Here is a 16,548-nt window from a genome sequence, read left to right as displayed (position 1 = left end):
GATTTCTCTCCACTTTAACACTGCCACCATGCACCATCCTTGTCGGCTCCTCTCTCCCTTGCACTCATCCCCACCCTGGCCTGGCTCTCAAGCATCGTGTAGCCCCACTGCTCCCCTTTCTTATCTCCAGGGCAGCCCCAGACCCTTTTCCCTGGAAGACGAGTCCCTGTGGGGCCCAGATGGAGGGACGTGATAAGGGAGCCTGACAGCATTCTGCCTTTCCCAGTCCTAGTCTTGGATGTCAGGCTCCATCTGAAATCCCATGTCAAGTTCACTTTTGTTCCATGGCCAGAGCTCACCAACCCCCAGCCTCACTTGATACCATAGCATAGGGAGGGATGGCCATTGCACAGGTCATCAGACCCTGCTTCTAGGCCCCTGGCCCTAGAGAGGCCTCCTGGGCAGAATCCGTGGTAAGATGCACACACATCTCTGTTTCATTGCCCACTGATCTCTGTGGTTCATTAGCACATCGTAGGCTCTTCAACCTGGAAACCCCTCTCCCTGGGTCCCAGCCTCGCTTAGGAACTGAGCCCTCTGGGTACTTCCTCTTGGAGGGGTGGGCTTTGAATAAGAAGAATGGTCTTCATAGCCCTCGTTTCTGGGGGTGCAGAGGATGGTATGAGCAAGGAGAGTGTCTGCATGAGGACCCCTGCAGGGAGACTGGGCAGTGCCCACCTGGGGGCCTGGGAGGGCCAGGGCGTTCCTGATCTCACAGTTTTTCTTCCTGGACATTATAGAGAGTAATGGGGGTGGCATTGGAATACTGGGGAGGGGGGGTGTGGACTGGGAGTGAGCAATGCTGTATCTCCCTGTCCTAGTCATAAAGTGTGCTGACCCCGGGGTTCCAGCCAATGGCCTCCGGCTGGGCAGTGACTTCAGGTACAACAAAACTGTGACATACCAGTGCGTCCCTGGCTACATGATGGAGTCTCACAGGGTGTCTGTGCTGAGCTGCACCAAGGACCGGACGTGGAATGGTACCAAGCCAGTCTGCAAAGGTGCGTCTGAGGGCTGCAGGCGTGGACAGAAGGCCAAAGATGATACAGAAGTGAGACGTGGGCCTCTGGTGTCTAGAAGGGAGGGTGACAAGGAAGAGCCCTGACATCTTAACCAGAGGTGTGCAGGGTGAGGACTGGTCCCTGAACATCTGCGAGGGGGGAGTAGGAGGTACCAAGATGGGGCTTGGGCTTTGAGCATCGAGGAGAGGGCCATGCAAAGAGGGGTGGGTGTCACACTTGAACAATAACACCCTAAGGAGCAAAAAGACCAGAGCTCCCTAAGTAAGAGGGGTCATTCCTGACTCCTCCTGCTCAGCTCAGACTCCTACCAGAAGCAGGGTAGCCAGTGACATCCGTGCTGGTGACCAGGGCCTGGTGTCCCTGGGATAGCACCAGAACTCAGCCTGCTTTGGTCTCACCTCCCCCAGCCATCATGTGCAAGCCGCCTCAGCTCATCCCCAACGGGAAGGTGGTGGGGTCTGACTTCATGTGGGGCTCGAGCGTGACCTATGCCTGCCTGGAGGGGTACCAGCTCTCCCTGCCTGCGGTGCTCACCTGCGAGGGAAACGGATCCTGGACTGGAGAGCTGCCTCAGTGTTTCCGTAAGTTGCTCCCGGGGCTCTTTAGTGCCTTCTGTCTGCTGGCTCCTTCCCCTTCCCTCAGGGCTCGGCTGATAGAAGTTCTAGAACAGATACCCCACCCCCAAACCAGGGAGGACCTTTGTCAGACACTATTTAAGGAGGAAGGAAGTTTACAGAAAGAAAATGAGAATAAATTGAGCCCTTGCTACAGACTTTGTGTGGAGTCCCAATGGAAGAAATTAAGCCAGAAGCGAGGGAAGGGTTTCTTATCCCGAAAGTTGTTCACTGGGTTGAGTGGTACCCAGCGATCCGGGGCCCATCATAACGGAAAATACCCTGCACAGAAAGACTCCTGGGAACTCCCGACTTTCCAGTAACAGAGTTTACTTCCTATCTGCCTGGGCCAATTGTGTCCCAAAGAGCCCAAGGCCATTTCAGGGCTCATTTCTCACCGAGTCCCGGAGAAGCAGGGTCTGGGTCGCTCATTCTTGTCACAGCCCGTGAATTGGCTCTGGACGTTTTCCCAGCTCCTGTGCTTTGGACGAAGAGTGGGGCCTGTTTTCCCGTCTACTCGGCGTCTGTCCAATGCTGCGCAAACCTACTGGCTGCTCATGACGCTGTTTGGGTGCCGCTGACAGTTTGCTTCCAATGGGGAAACTTCAGCAGAGACGAGACGAGGGCCAGCAGCTCAGCGTGGCCCCGGGAAAGGGAGCACTTGGGGCGCGGTCAAGCCCCCAGACCTTCCCAGACCTTCAGGCAGCACTAGGTCTGCAGCAAGCCTTGGGGTTGAGTCTGGGCTAGAAACCATGCGTTTCTTCTTGAGAAATAGCTGAATTGCTTCTTAGCAATGAATTACAGTTATCATCAAAAATTTGTGTGATAGCTGAAAATATAAAGGAAAATGTGACGATCACCTGAACTCTCAGTTCCCAAAGGCGGCCACGGCCCTGCCTCCACGTCAGTCACACTGCGTTTTTGCACGAACAGCAATAGGAATACTATTTCCTATGAACAGCATTGAATCGTGCTGCACATACTAGTTCATGACTTGTGTTCATTTACAGGCCAGCAACACCTTTCTCTATCAATACAGAAAGGTCATTTTTAATGGTTTAAAGAATTTCCTTGCTGTAGATGCCACAACTTGTCCAATCTTCCCCTACTGGTGACAAATTTGGTTTTCTCCCATTTAATCCTGTTAGAAGCAGTTCTGCAAGAAATAGCCCTGAAAACAGCATTTCTTTACCCTGGTGGTAAAGTCCTAGGAATGAGCCTGAGTCCACAGACATCCACTCTACCTGTCTAGACACATGTTGCCAAGCTGTCTTCTAGAAAGTGTCCCTCCAGCAGTTTATGAGAGTATTTCTTGACTTATATGCTCATTAATAATGGATTTTCCCTTTTTTAAAAAATATTTACCAGACTGAGGAGCTTAAAAAGGTACATCATTATTTTAATTGGCACCACATTGCTTATTAGCAAGACTGAGTTGCTGTTTCTTTGTCATCTGTTAGTATTTCTTATCTTTTGAGTTGCCTTTTTCTAGATACAGTGACTTCTGATCAGCTCGGCCTTGGACTGACTTCTGCTCGGTCAGGTCTAGACTCCCCAGCTCCCAGGGCCCAGGCTGTCATTTTATTTGCATATTATGATGAACCTCACGACTCTGTACACACGCACTCATCTAGCATAGCCTAAAGAATATTCTTCGTGCTTGAAGTGGTGTCTTGGGGAACTTTGCCTTCGGTAGCCCATTTTTAATAACACTCTGAAGATCTGAATGAAATGAGCACACTCCTTACACTACCTACTGCAGTGTAAATGCACACCCTTTGGAAAGACAATTGTCCGTATACATCAGGGGCCACGATCACACTCAGACCTTTAGATGTAAGTCCACGCCTAGAGAATTTCCCCTAAGAAAATAATACAGATAAAAGAAAGGCCACATGTAACTTTATGATAATAGAAAGTGCCCAATATAAAGGTTATGATAAAGTTTAATGGTACAACCAGTCATTGCAGAATTATGTCACCAATAAATGATAAGGCTGTCATAAACCCGGGAAATGTTCACAAGATAGTAAGTGAACAAAGCTAAGTTAGCATTTGTTTGCAGCCACGCACAGATTTACCTAGCACTAAACAAAGACCAGAAGGGAATGAGCATGAAAATGGGGGCGGGGGGGACAAAACAGTGTAGTGTTTCTCCGTTACTTGGATGATTATTTATAAGCACTTTGACTCTGGGAAGGAGGGAGACAGCAGCAGCCATGAGGCAGGTGTTATCATTTACCCTGAGCAGCCCCCGTCTCCAGAGTTCAGGCGGAACCCAGAGGAAAGCGGACAAAGAACAAAGGCGGGGGTAGGCATGGGGACCGTGGGGTCACGCACGAGGTTCTGGAAGCAACTTGGACTTGCCTTTCTCCCTTCGTCTTCCCAGCTGTGTTCTGCGGAGATCCTGGTGTCCCGCCCCGTGGGAGGAGAGAGGACCGAGGCTTCTCCTACAGGTCCTCCGTCTCCTTCTCCTGCCAGCCCCCTCTGGTGCTGGTGGGCTCTCCTCGGAGGTTCTGCCAATCAGATGGGACATGGAGTGGCACCCAGCCCAGCTGCATAGGTGAGAGGTGGTCTGGGGCACAGTGTCCCAGCTGTGGGCCCAAGGTGATGACTTTCCCTCCCTGTGCTCAGGGGTCTCATCTGTAAAGGTGACAAGTCCTACTCTGAGCTTCTTGGATCAGGACGTGACACAGCCAGAGTTAATATGCTCCAGAGCACTGTATAGTCAGCCAGGATATGGCTCAGGGGTGGAAATACCAAGAAGCAGGGACATCAGGACGTGGCTCCGTGTTCTGCTCTACATCTGTTTCTCGGAGTAAGCGGAGGCAGGGAAAGCTTCAGTGACCGTGTGGCCTCTTTGTTTTGCGATCCAGACCCGACGCTGACCACGTGTGCAGACCCCGGCATGCCGCAGTTCGGGATACAGAACAATTCCCAGGGCTACCAGGTAATGGGGTCAGCCAGGATCGGGCCTTCTTGCCTCTTGCCCCTTCCTATCACTGTCAGCCTCAGGAGGCCTGGGGACCTTGCTTGGAACAGCACTAGTGGGGGCTGTGTCCTTGGAAGCTGGAGGAAAGAAGCACGCTGCCTGTTGGAAGGGGGCTGCACGGACCCCATTCTGGGACAAAAGGAGCTCGCTCCAGTCTGAGAAGCCAAAGCAGAAAAACAGATCACACGCAGCCTCGCAAACCCTTCCCCGCAGCCCCGTGTAGTTGGGGCGGGGCCTTTGTGCAAATACGGAACTGGGACAGAGGGACCTTGAGCCCTCAAGGTGCCCATACCCTACCCACAGACACTGGGCTCAGACAGGGCGGGAGGTAGGCCAGGCCCAGGGGGCTTGTCCCAATAGGGTGCAGGCCCCATGGGCCCAGCTCAGAATGACCTTCAGGAGGAGGAGGGGAGTTGGACAGCCTGGGATGGGGCACTGTGAACAGGAAGCTGGAAACTAGGGGTGTGTTCAAGGCAGGACTCTTAACTGGAGCCCAGGTGTGCCCAGGGGAATATCAGGGACTAACCTGAAAATGACAGGTTGGGATCTAGCCAAGGAACCTCATTTATTTACTGCCATGAACTAGTCTAGATGCTAGGAGTCCAGTGGGAATAAGACTGGCCCAGTGCCTGCCCTAAGGGAGCGCCCTGACTGGTGATCATTAACAAGACAGCCTGTGAGAGTGATGACCACTGCACACGAGGTGACATAAAGTGGTGCGACGGTGTGGGCTCCTATTTTAGGAAGCGTAGTGAGGGAAGAGCCCCCCTAAACTTGCACTGCGGCCTCCAGGATGAGAAGGGCAGCCCTCTGCAGAGCTGGGGGCATTCCTGGCGGGTGGAGCGGCCAGTGCTAAGGAGCACGGAGGAGGGAAGTTCTGGGCAGATTGCAGGACCAGGGAGCAGGCCAGCCAGTGAGTCAGGAGCAAGTGAAAGAGAAGGAGGGCGCCAGAGCTAGGCTAGATTTAAAATCGGCTTGCCCTGTCTTGCAAAGTTAAACATTCACACATTCTAGGGACCCCAAATTTCAAACCCTAGAAACCAACCCTAGAGTCGCTCTTGCACATGTTACCAGGAAACGGAAATGTGTGGTCACACGATGGCTTCTTATACAGCCATGAAAACCAGTGAACCAGCCCTACCCGGTGTGGGTGAATCTCGGCAACACACTATTAAAAGGCAAAGGTGTATGATACTATGTCTATCAAGGTTAAAACCAAGAAAAACTCACGTTGTTTAGAGGTGTATGTACACATATGTGATAGAATTATTTTTTAACAGAGCAAGGAAGTTAAAACACAGAATTCAAGGTAGTGGTTACCACTGAGAGGGGCCAGGAAGGAGCACACACACCCTCGCCGATAATGTTCTAGCTCTTAAGCTGAGTAGTGGGCTCAACCTAAAGTGTCCATTTTATTATTACAGTTCATGTCTACATATATTTTTTTGTATGCATCAAATGTCACATAATAATTTTCGAAGAGAGAAAGTTATAGGCCAGGTCATGTGGGGCCTTGCGGCCAGGATAGCATTTTGGATTTTATTCTAAATGCCAGTGAGTCCCCACTGGAAGGTGACTCGAACTGATCCACCGTTTGGACTATCACTCAGAATGCTGATAAGGGAATGAAAATGGGGTTAAGAATAGAGGCTGGCCCCTGCCAGCATGGCGCAGTCGGTTGGAGCATCACCCTGTACACCCAAGAGTCGCAGGTGTGATTTCCGCTCAGGCACATGCCCAGGTTGTGGGTTCAGCCCCTAGTCGGGGTGCATATGGGGGGCAACCCATCAGTGTTTCTTTCTCACATCCATGTTTCTCTCTTTTCCTCTCCCTTCCTCTCTCTCTTAAATAAAAATCAATTAAAAAAAAAAAAGAATAGAGGCTCGACAGGCAGAGAAGTGGAAGAAGGGTGTTGCGGGCGGAGCAGTGGCGGGGTAGGAGGTGGGTTGTGGGAAAGTAGCGGTCAGTGATCGGTGACAGGTATGAAGCGGTACTGGATGGAGGTGATCATAGGACCTTCCGTCCTGCCACAGGTCGGAAACACAGTGCTGTTCCGCTGTCAGAAAGGTTACCTGCTTCAGGGCTCCACCACCAGGACCTGCCTCCCCAACCTGACCTGGAGCGGAACCCCGCCTGACTGTGTCCGTGAGTGCAGACGGCGCCTGCGGCCCAACACGCTGCCTCCTGGCCGGGCGGCCAGGACACACTGGCATGCTCTGAATGGCAGGGAGCTCACACTTTTAATTGGGACCAATATTGGTCTCTTTGTCATCATCACTCCTTGGGGACTCGCAGAAAACATTTTCACATAAAAACCGTTCTGATCTTTGAAGGCAATTCCTAGGCCTTAGCAAAGTAAAAAGAAAGAACTTTCCAGTGGCGGCAGAAACTAACAACTACCAAAGCCAGCCCTCAAGATGGAAGATCTCAGGCTTTTGACCAAAATTACCCCTCTTCCCTCGGGATAAGTGCTGCAGGCTTCAGTTCCCGGGGTGATATCCCAGTGTCCACATGATCTCCACCTTGGCCATTCCAGTAGACCGCAGGGCTGGGAGGTGGGGAGGTGTGGAGAGGGGGTGCTGGGCATGAGAGGGGCCTGAGGGGAAAGGAAGGGAATGTTCTTCCCAGGAACAGGGGAAGAGTCAAAAGACCTCCTGAAGACCCCCCTCTCCCCAGGTCCAACATTGTCTTTCCTCTCGTCCAGCCCACCACTGCAAGCAGCCAGAGACGCCAACCCATGCCAACGTTGGGGCCCTGGACTTGCCCTCCATGGGCTACACACTCATCTACTCCTGCCAGGAGGGCTTCTCCCTCAAGGGTGGCTCTGAGCACCGCACCTGCAAAGCAGATGGCAGCTGGACAGGCAAACCACCCATCTGCCTGGGTGAGTGTGCCCACTGGTGAACCTCTCCGGGGGGGAGGCCAAAGGTGCCAGCCGAGCCTGAGTGAAGGAGGGCAAATGAGAAGGAAGACATGTGATTTCCAGGAGCTGGGCCCTGCTTCTGACTCTCTGAGGCACTGAGTCTCTAGGAGAGGAAACCAGGACAGTCTGAAGAGGCACGTAGTGAAGCCATCCCAAGGTTTATTCTGCTACTTTCTGCCTGAGCTTCAACACTCTCCCAGGATGGTACTTAGTCATCAGACAGAGAAAATCTCTTGATTGCACCAAAGGAGAATAATGCCTTATGCATAATATAACCTCGATAAGACATCACCCACCCACAGATCCCTCGGGATTAACACGAGGTCACAGACCTCCCTCCCCCTTTCTCTAGTTATTGAGCATTATCACTGTGCGTACTGTGCTGGACATGGAGAGCTCAGAGGTAAAAGACAGAAACCCTGCCCTAGAAGCAGCCACTATGTCTCCAACAGAATGTAGGCCCGAGGCTGACCCAGTTTCCCCCCCCCGTTCTCTTTCCCCAGCAGAGGTCCGGCCCAGTGGGAGACCCATCAACACCGCCCGGGAGCCGCCGCTCACCCAAGCCTCAGGTACCTACGGACCAGGTCTTTGGCTCAAGAAACGTGTTGCTTCCTTCACCTAGTTACCCAGAAACATGCACATGAGTCTCTGAGTATCTGTTGGAAGGGCATGAAAACCACCTATAGAGCCAAACGGATTTCCCCTTCCACCTCCCAACCCCAGGCAGACTACAGGAGGAAGTGAGCCTGAAGGAAGCAAAAATCTCACCCAGAAGAAGGATCCAAGGTTTTCCAAAGACATGTCCAGAGCTTCGAGGTCCGGAGCCATCAGTTATCAACCACACCTCCTCCGGCACAGCCCGGCCAGTGTGTGGTCATAGACACAGACCTAGGTCCTGCCCGGAGGGCTTCCTGGAAATGGTTATATGTTTAAGACAGGTGTTGATTCTTTCAAAGTGTGATGACCATAACTGGACACAGAGCTACAGGTCGGCCTGACCAATGCAAAATTATTATATATTATCATATCCTTTCTTGAACCCTGCAGTTTTATTAGTATGTGCATTATACAGGAAGCAAGATGAGATTTGGTGTCATAAACTCAGTTCAAATTCCATTTTGGTCACTGAACAACTGTGTCCTTGGGCAAATAGACTCTACTTGTTGAGTTTCAGTTTACCTTTTGGTAAAATAGGGATTATAGAGAATTACTGTAAGGATAAATAACAATTTTAGTCTCTACCACTCATTAGGTGCTTTTATGAGTAATAGTTTGCAACATCAGATCATTGAACCCCCACAATAACTCTGATGAGGTAGGTGGATGGCCCCCAGGTGTAGTCCTACAGGTGAGGAAGTTGAGGCTCTTGCACTTGACCAAACAACTGGTAAGTTACAGCCAAGATGAGAATCCAGATCTGTCTGACCCCACACGATACTGACGTACTGGTTTTCTCTCCTCTCTAGTTCCCCCTCCCCCTTTCTTATTTGTTTTCTCCATTTTTCTTATCTACCTCCCTTCGCTTTCCCTCCATTCATTCACTCTGAGAGCCAAGAGGATCACTGGAGAGCCAGAGCACTCCACCACCCTCCCTGGGTTAGAGGCTGGAAAACAATCTCATGACTGAACTGGGATCAGTCATCAGGCGGCCTCAATTCCGCCAGCACACCTTCAAGTCCCTCTCGTGTCTGTTTCTCAATTCCTCTAGTTCCCGGGGATGTTTTTGCCAAGAATTCCCTATGGAAAGGGGCCTATGAGTACCAGGGGAAGAAGCAGCCGGCCATGCTCAGAGTGACCGGCTTCCAGGCTGTCAGCAGCAAGGTCAACGCCACCATGATTGACCACAGCGGCGTGGAGTTGCACTTGGCTGGTGAGGAGCAGGCCGCCTGGGTGCCAGCCAGGGTCACTAAGGCTGGATGGGCACAGTCCCCTTGCAAGGATGAGTCTACTGTCATTACGCTGTCATGGGAGGCCCAGACCTGTCTGTTAGGCAGGGGCGGGGGGTGGGGAGGCAATGTCTGTTCATCTTTGTTTACGTGATAAAAGCACCAGGGGCTAAAGGGAAATGGCTAAATTATAAACATCAATAACTTGAACATACGAAGGACTGTGAGAAATAAAGAGGAAAGAGACTCGTATCCTGAAACTGAACTGGAAATGGGGGCCGACAACCCCAGAAGCCAAAGTACAGGCAACCAATAAACAAGAGAAAAATATTTTTCATCAGAAATCAAAAAAAATCAAAATAAACACAAAATGTCATTTTCTACTTTTCCAACTAAGGTGTTGTTTTTAAGTGATAAACTTTAGTGCTGGTCAAAGTAGAAAACAGTACCGTTCTGGAAAACAGTCTGGCAATTTGTATCAAGGTCCTTGAAGATGATTGGACCCATTAATTAAGAATTCTTATCATAAGAAATAATTATGGATGGAGTCAAACACATAAATAGAAGATGTTCACATTACAGGGCTACTCACAAATAAATGGAAATATCTAAAAATGCATGGATATATTAATTATAGCTTATCTGCTGGATAAAATATTATGTCAATTTTGGAAGAAATACATCCATGATAAGGCATTTAAAATGCGACTCCAGTTTTTAAAAGAAAAAAATTATAAGAAAGAAAATTGGAAGTAATTACACCAGAATGTTAACAGTGGTTATTTCTTAGTAATGAGATCAAAAGTGATGTTTTTTTCTTCATGCTTCTCAGCATTTTCCAAAATTTCCCCAATTTTCAATCCTTCTGTAGTCAGAAAAACTAAATATGTAGAAAAAGTGTCTATTGAGTAGGTGGCTGGATAAATGAGTGCATGAGTGATACACACAGCCATTCGTTCACGCTCACACGGACACAGCGAATGTTCACATTGACTCTTCTCTAAGGGAGCCCTGAGCACACTCCCAAACCCCGGGTACGTCACTCACGCATCCCTGCACGCACTGGAGCCTAAGCACTCACACATTAACTGGCGCATCCACGTATACCAAACCATCTCCACTCTATTCTCACACATGCGCGTGTCAGCCGGGTCCCAGCCACAGGCCGGTGACCCACTGTTTATTAACACCCATGCATTCACATGCACGTGTCAGCAGGGTCCCAGCCACAGGCCGGTGACCCACTGTTTATTAACATCCATGCACATTGTTGCACATGTGCACAGTCAGCCTGCACAAATCACCAGCAGCACCATACCTACCTACTTACAGTTACTTATTCATGGAGTATTTAGATCGACGTCTGAAATCCCACTCAGACGCTCACACCCACAAACTTGCTTTCTGAAATTTTCCCAGGTCTTTCAGGTGAACCCTCTGAACTCTCTTTTCCCAGGAATTTACAAGAAAGAAGATTTCCATCTCCTGCTCCAGGTGTACCAGATTACAGGGCCTGTGGAGATCTTCGTGAATAAGTTCAAAGATGATCACTGGGCTCTAGATGGGCATGTAAGTTGAGCAGATCCTGTTCAGCCCTTGAACTCCCCGTGCCCTGGGCCCATCCGATTCCCGGATCACTGGCAGGAAAGAGGAGGGGAGGAGAGGGTGGAAGCCTTGGATCCACATGGAAACTTGAAAGGAGGTTTTCTCTAGGGCTGGAACTAGGAGCGAGGGAGTCCCCACTGGCTAGTGAAGTGAGCAGAGGAAAAGCTAAAAAGGGCCAGGAGGCTGAGAGTCCGGAGGGTCAGCACATCTGAGCGGGATGGAGTAGGTTCCGATGCTAGAGCCAAGAGCCAGGGCTTGGAGGTCAGCGGTGTATGAGTGAATTCAGCAAGTCAGAGGTCATGGTGTGGTGGGAGCTGGGAGGTGGTGAGTCCAGTGAAGGATGCGGATGGTGGGTGATTCAGCACAGCTCGGGAGTCCAAGTCGTTGGGGAAGGGTAGAGCTTCCTTGCGTCCCCTTGTGGGAAGGGCTTGTCAAGTTCCAGGGCATTCATGAGATGGAAGCCAGGTCTGCTGCGCTGCTCCTCTGCCCACACCTTCCACTTTCACCCGTAGTGGAGTTGAGTGTAGCGTCACCTGTCTTATCCTTGGCTTCCCTGCTAGCTTCTTGTTGAAGCTAGAAGAGTATAAAGGGGAGAGAGGGACGGTGGCCAGAGTAGCAGAGAGCTGAGGGGTCAGGGTACATCCCCCAGGACAACATTTAAGGGTGGAGGACTGTGGCTTTAGTGACTTTGCTTTATAAACACATAAGAAGCAAGTGGCTTCTCCAGGGGTGGCGCAGACGGTTAGTTCCTTGCTGTTCTCGAGAGTATCCTGTGGACAGACCCTCTTGGGTGTCCAGGCCCTGACTGGCTTCAGTAGTAGTCGTCCAGGAGCTTGCCAGGATAACAGGCTCCACCGTGCTGGGAGAGTGGCTGGAGGTGAGCGAACAAGGGTTGAAGTTGAGAGATGAAGCCAGGTGCCAGCCAGGGGCTAGGGGTGGCTGGAGCAACTGCCTCCGATGACAGCCAACCATCGGGCCCACTCATGAGGGGACAGGAGAGGCTCCTCCCTGGGGAAGGAGCATGGTTGGAAGGTGCACCAGTAATGCCAGCATCCCCAGAGCACGCCCTGCGCAGAGCAGCCCACAGCCAGCTTGTTTGAGTGTCGGCATCATGGAGGCAAGTGGCAGAGGGAGCAAGAAGGAGTTATGTCCCCGATTACCCCAAAAAAATTATAGCTAATGGAACTGCAGTGAACCCTGCAAACTATGTTAAATCCGCTAGGTACATTTTAACCACGGTTCGGTTTGTCCCGTGGTGCTCTACAAGTCAGTTTTTCATCGCAGTAATACCAGCTAACACTTATCGAGGGCCTGCTCAGTGTTGTAAGTGCTTTATCTATATTAACTCATTTAATCTTCACAACCACCCTGAGACAGAGGTACTGTTATTATTCCTGTTTTACAAATGAGAAGCTGAAGCACAGATTAAATGTTTTGGCCAGTGGAAAATACTAAAAGACGCCTGCCTGCCTCCTACCCGCAGTTGGTGCCCCGTGCTCGGCCCCTGCCTGGGAGTGGGCAGCCACTGTCTGTGTGTCAGGGCAAAGTGGAGGGTGAAACCCGAGTGTCTGGCAGCGCGCCTTTGAGTGTCGCCGGCCTGGCTTCCAGCATGCCTCCCAGCCCGCTCTCTCCGCTCCCACCACCACAGGTCTCCTCAGAGTCTTCTGGAGGCACCTTCATCTACCAAGGCTCCGTCAAGGGCCACGGCTTTGGGCAGTTCGGCTTTCAAAGACTTGGTAACTAGCCTTTGTCCCCTGGAAGCATAACCTCATGGGTGTGGAAGCATGACCTCACGGGTACCGGGGCGGAGGACGGGGTTGGTGACAATCCACAGTCTAAGACGGGGGTTCTTAACTCTTTTTGGATCCGGGATGCCTTGAGATTCTGATAAAAGTAATGGAATAACTCTCCAGAAATAAGCACAGAATGTAATACACTCAGCCTTTGCCGGTTTCACTGTCAGCTTTTGAGCTGAGAGCCCCCAGCTTAAGGGACATTGGTTCTCGGACACAGCCTCCCGCAGTAATACCTGCAGCCCTCGGGCATCACCCAGACATCCCTAAGCACTGAGACGTGGGGTCCTCGGGGGTGCCTTTGTCCGTGTTGTCCTTTCCTCCCGCATGTCCCAGAGGTTGGTCTTGCCTCGTCGTACAGGTGGGGAAACTGAGCGTCAGTGAGGCTTCCCTCCCTTGCCCCCCCGTCACCTTTGCCCTGCATGCTCCACGCCATCAGGGCCCAGCACCCTCACTCCAGAGGTTGGCCTGGACCCCGAGCCTCTGGGTGCCAAGCCTCGGGCTCTGATGGGGGAGGGGTCCTGGTTTCTCGGGGGTCCTGCAGGGGAGGAGGCAGTCACAGTGCTGTCTCCAGGGCCCCCTGCCCGCCAAGGCGGTCCATTGCGTGTTCTCACAGCTCTGGCCTTCAGAAAGCTCCTCCTGTCTTAAGTGGAAATCGGCCTCCCTGTTGTGCCCACTCCACCCTGCTTCTCCACTCACAGTAAGACCCCTCTCTCTTCCATGCAGCAGCCCTTCAGACACCTGACCCCTCAGCCTGAAACACTGGAGAGACCTCAGGAAACCCGAGCTCTTATTCTGGCTTCACAGCTACTCCCTTGTCCTGAGAACGACCCGCCCTCTCGGAGCCTCAGCCCCTGGGTTAGGTGGGACACCTCCCAGGGGCAGTGGTGTCCTGCTGAGTTCTTCTGAGCTGTCCGGGGGGAGGGGCAGGCAAAGGAGGGGAGACCCTCCAGAGGCAGAAACTTAGGTGGGCCCTCTCCCACCCCCCCCAGTGCAGGTCCACATGCGTCCGTTTCATATTTTGGCTTCCTTGTAAGGTTGCACGTGACAAAAAGCCTCTATGGCCCAACGAAGTTTCCAAACTTCTAAAGGGCTGCACCCTTTCAAGATTTTATTCTGCGACATAGTTTCAGGTTCTCCCGCAGCTTCTTCCCAGGACTGCACGCGGTCCTCTGCACAGGACCTGACCGGCGCCTGTGGGCCCCCTCCCGGGCAGGCCTGGGGGTGCGGCGGGCAGGCGCCTAGGCGGGCGAGCCCCCGAGCCCCCGCCGCACTTCCCAGTGGTGACCGCTAGGGGCCGCGCGCTCAGGCCGCGTCCGTGACCCGAGGTTTCTGCTCTGGGACTTGCAGACCTCAGGCTGCTGGAGTCAGACCCCGAGTCCATCGGCCGCCACTTTGCTTCCAACAGCAGCTCGGTGGCAGCCGCGATCCTGGTGCCTTTCATCGCCCTCATCATCGCAGGCTTTGTGCTCTATCTCTACAAGCACAGGTACAGTGAAGGAAGGAGGCACGGGGGCCGGGTGGGTGACGAGACAATGCCAGACCCTGTCCCCAGCCCCAACCTCCCAGAGCCTTCCTGGCTCAGGAAAGCGGTGACCTTCTGGAACCTCCCTCCCCTCGGTCCTGCTTTAGAGCCCTGAGTCTGTCCTCCTTTTAGGTCTTGGTCACTCTCTGTCTTATTCCCAGGAGAAGACCCAAAGTGCCATTCAATGGCTATGCTGGCCACGAGAACACAAACGTTCGGGCCACATTTGAGAACCCCATGTACGACCGCAACATCCAGCCCACAGACATCATGGCCACCGAGGCGGAGTTCACAGTCAGCACAGTGTGCACGGCCGTATAGCCACCAGGCCCGGCTGCCACCCCCACCGCCACTGAGAGCCCGCCTCCAGCAGCCGGTGAGGGGGGTGCGGGAGGCGGACCTGGACCTGTGGGTGCGTCCTTAACATCCGTCCTAACAAATACTGAACCAAGGAGAAGTTATTGCAGGGGGATCACTGTAACATGCCAGAATCCTTCTGAGGTTTCATCTTTAAGCTCCGTCTTGACATTTTCCTACTCAGAACTCTGGCAAATGGAAAAGAAAAGGTAAAATCTCCCCTGACACCATGAATCGGGCCTTACAGGTGATCAGTATTGATTCTGAACTTTGAGTTGCAGAACGATTGAACAGTATAGGAAAAAACAAGAATGTCCCATGACCTGCACCCCCACCCCCACTCCATGTCTGGGGTTCCCCTGGGTCTCCGGTGCCTGTGTGCCATCTGGGTGACCTGGGTTGGGGGCTCCCAGGCTAGGCTGCCCTGAGCCTGCCCCTCACCAGCATCCAGGGCCTCGAACATTCGCCCGCCCACAGCTCTCCACGAGCGACGCTCCGCCGGCACCCGGCCTGCCCAGCCCTGGAACAGAGAAGGTGCTGCTGGGCTCAGGGACCGGGAGCATAAAAACCACCCTGAACAGACACACTTACATTTAAAATGAATGGTGGGGTTAAATTCAAATGATGCCTAACAAGAACAGCTGCGGTTAAAAGAAAAACCCCACCCGGGGAAGTCGCTGAGGCCCGGGGGTCAGTGAGCGAGGGGCGGGGGGCAGGGCTGTGCTGTGGCTTTCATGGGCCCCGCCCTCCCTCAAAAATACACGAAAATGATGCTTTGTAACTCCTCTAAAGATGAGTATAATCTAAGCAGGATTCACGTTATTATTACACTCATTTTTCCTTCTGATTTTGAAACTAAAACGTTCCCCTGGCTCCTAAAAGCAAGGCAGCCCCTAGGCCCTGGGACCCCTGTGCCTAACGGATAGGCCGGCCCTGCTTGTCCGGGGAGAAAGACGACCTGCGGGAAATGCACGTTCTGCTGTGGGCGGGTGGGATCCCTACACCCCACCCTCAGTTTAGAAAGATTAAAAATCACAGATAAGGATCGGGCACCCAGTTTTCTTCCATTCTTTCCCCTTTATTCCTTCTTTGCTTTGCTCCTGCCACCTTTGGTCTCCCTCCCCTCCCCCCCCCCCCACTGCCTCTCTTGTTTGACCAACTGGTGTGATCTGTGTGTTCCCAGTTCTCCAGGGGACAGGAAGTAGCTCCCCTGAGCACAGTGCCCAGTGCCCATCGTCCCCCCGCCGGGTCTGCTCCTGCTGGGACGCGGCCCTCGCCCTGCCGCCCTCTGCACCCGCCACCCCGAGAGAGCTCCCACTGTGCCCTGACTTGGGGCAGTAAAGGAAGAGGGGCCGAGACGGAGGAAGGAAGCTTATGGATCCCCAGCAGCAGAGGCTTGTGGGCGCGTGTGTGTGGGCCTGAGCACGTGCACACACACACACACCCCTCCTTCATTTGAGCCTTTGGAAGAGACCGCAGAAGCTTAGAAAAGAGAAATGGGTGTGAACGATGCCTCGTGCCCTGCTCCCCACAAACACAGAGAAGAGGTGAGGAGGGGGCACCAACAGCACTGAAACCCACGGCACCGCCCCGTCTGTCTGGACCCAGTGACTCTGGGCCGGTGCACCCGCGGCGCTCGGTGTGCGGAGACCAGCCCTCTGCAGACAGGATTGCCCAAGGACAGAAAAACGTCTTAAGAAACAGTTTGGAAACCAGTTTATTTTTCCAACGTAATTTTATTGCTTTCTAACCCCATTGAATTAATGTCATTCTGGGTACTGGGAAGTGCTGGAAAGAAGGGCAAGGAATCTGGCCTGGAGCCCAAGGTCAA

General features: G+C 52.6%; 1 protein-coding gene across 2 annotated transcripts in view; it reads left to right on the top strand.

The window, feature by feature from the left end:
• CSMD2 (CUB and Sushi multiple domains 2) overlaps positions 1 to 14,681 on the top strand; it is a 483,560-nt gene extending 468,879 nt beyond the window's left edge. For both annotated transcript variants that reach the window (XM_087820831.1, XM_087820830.1), the window contains exons 59-70: positions 822 to 1,001; positions 1,430 to 1,603; positions 4,026 to 4,199; positions 4,513 to 4,586; positions 6,662 to 6,773; positions 7,333 to 7,512; positions 8,058 to 8,120; positions 9,260 to 9,421; positions 10,894 to 11,006; positions 12,691 to 12,778; positions 14,186 to 14,324; positions 14,522 to 14,681. In XM_087820831.1, coding sequence (XP_087676957.1) covers positions 822 to 1,001; positions 1,430 to 1,603; positions 4,026 to 4,199; positions 4,513 to 4,586; positions 6,662 to 6,773; positions 7,333 to 7,512; positions 8,058 to 8,120; positions 9,260 to 9,421; positions 10,894 to 11,006; positions 12,691 to 12,778; positions 14,186 to 14,324; positions 14,522 to 14,681 — 1,619 coding nt within the window. The remainder of the gene's footprint in view (positions 1 to 821; positions 1,002 to 1,429; positions 1,604 to 4,025; positions 4,200 to 4,512; positions 4,587 to 6,661; positions 6,774 to 7,332; positions 7,513 to 8,057; positions 8,121 to 9,259; positions 9,422 to 10,893; positions 11,007 to 12,690; positions 12,779 to 14,185; positions 14,325 to 14,521) is intronic.
• The last annotated feature ends 1,867 nt before the right edge of the window (positions 14,682 to 16,548 follow it).

This window comes from Miniopterus natalensis, chromosome 9, assembly GCF_054644295.1.
Source record: "Miniopterus natalensis isolate mMinNat1 chromosome 9, mMinNat1.hap1, whole genome shotgun sequence".
Lineage (NCBI taxonomy): Eukaryota > Metazoa > Chordata > Mammalia > Chiroptera > Miniopteridae > Miniopterus > Miniopterus natalensis.
This window is presented reverse-complemented; position numbering and strand designations above follow the sequence as displayed.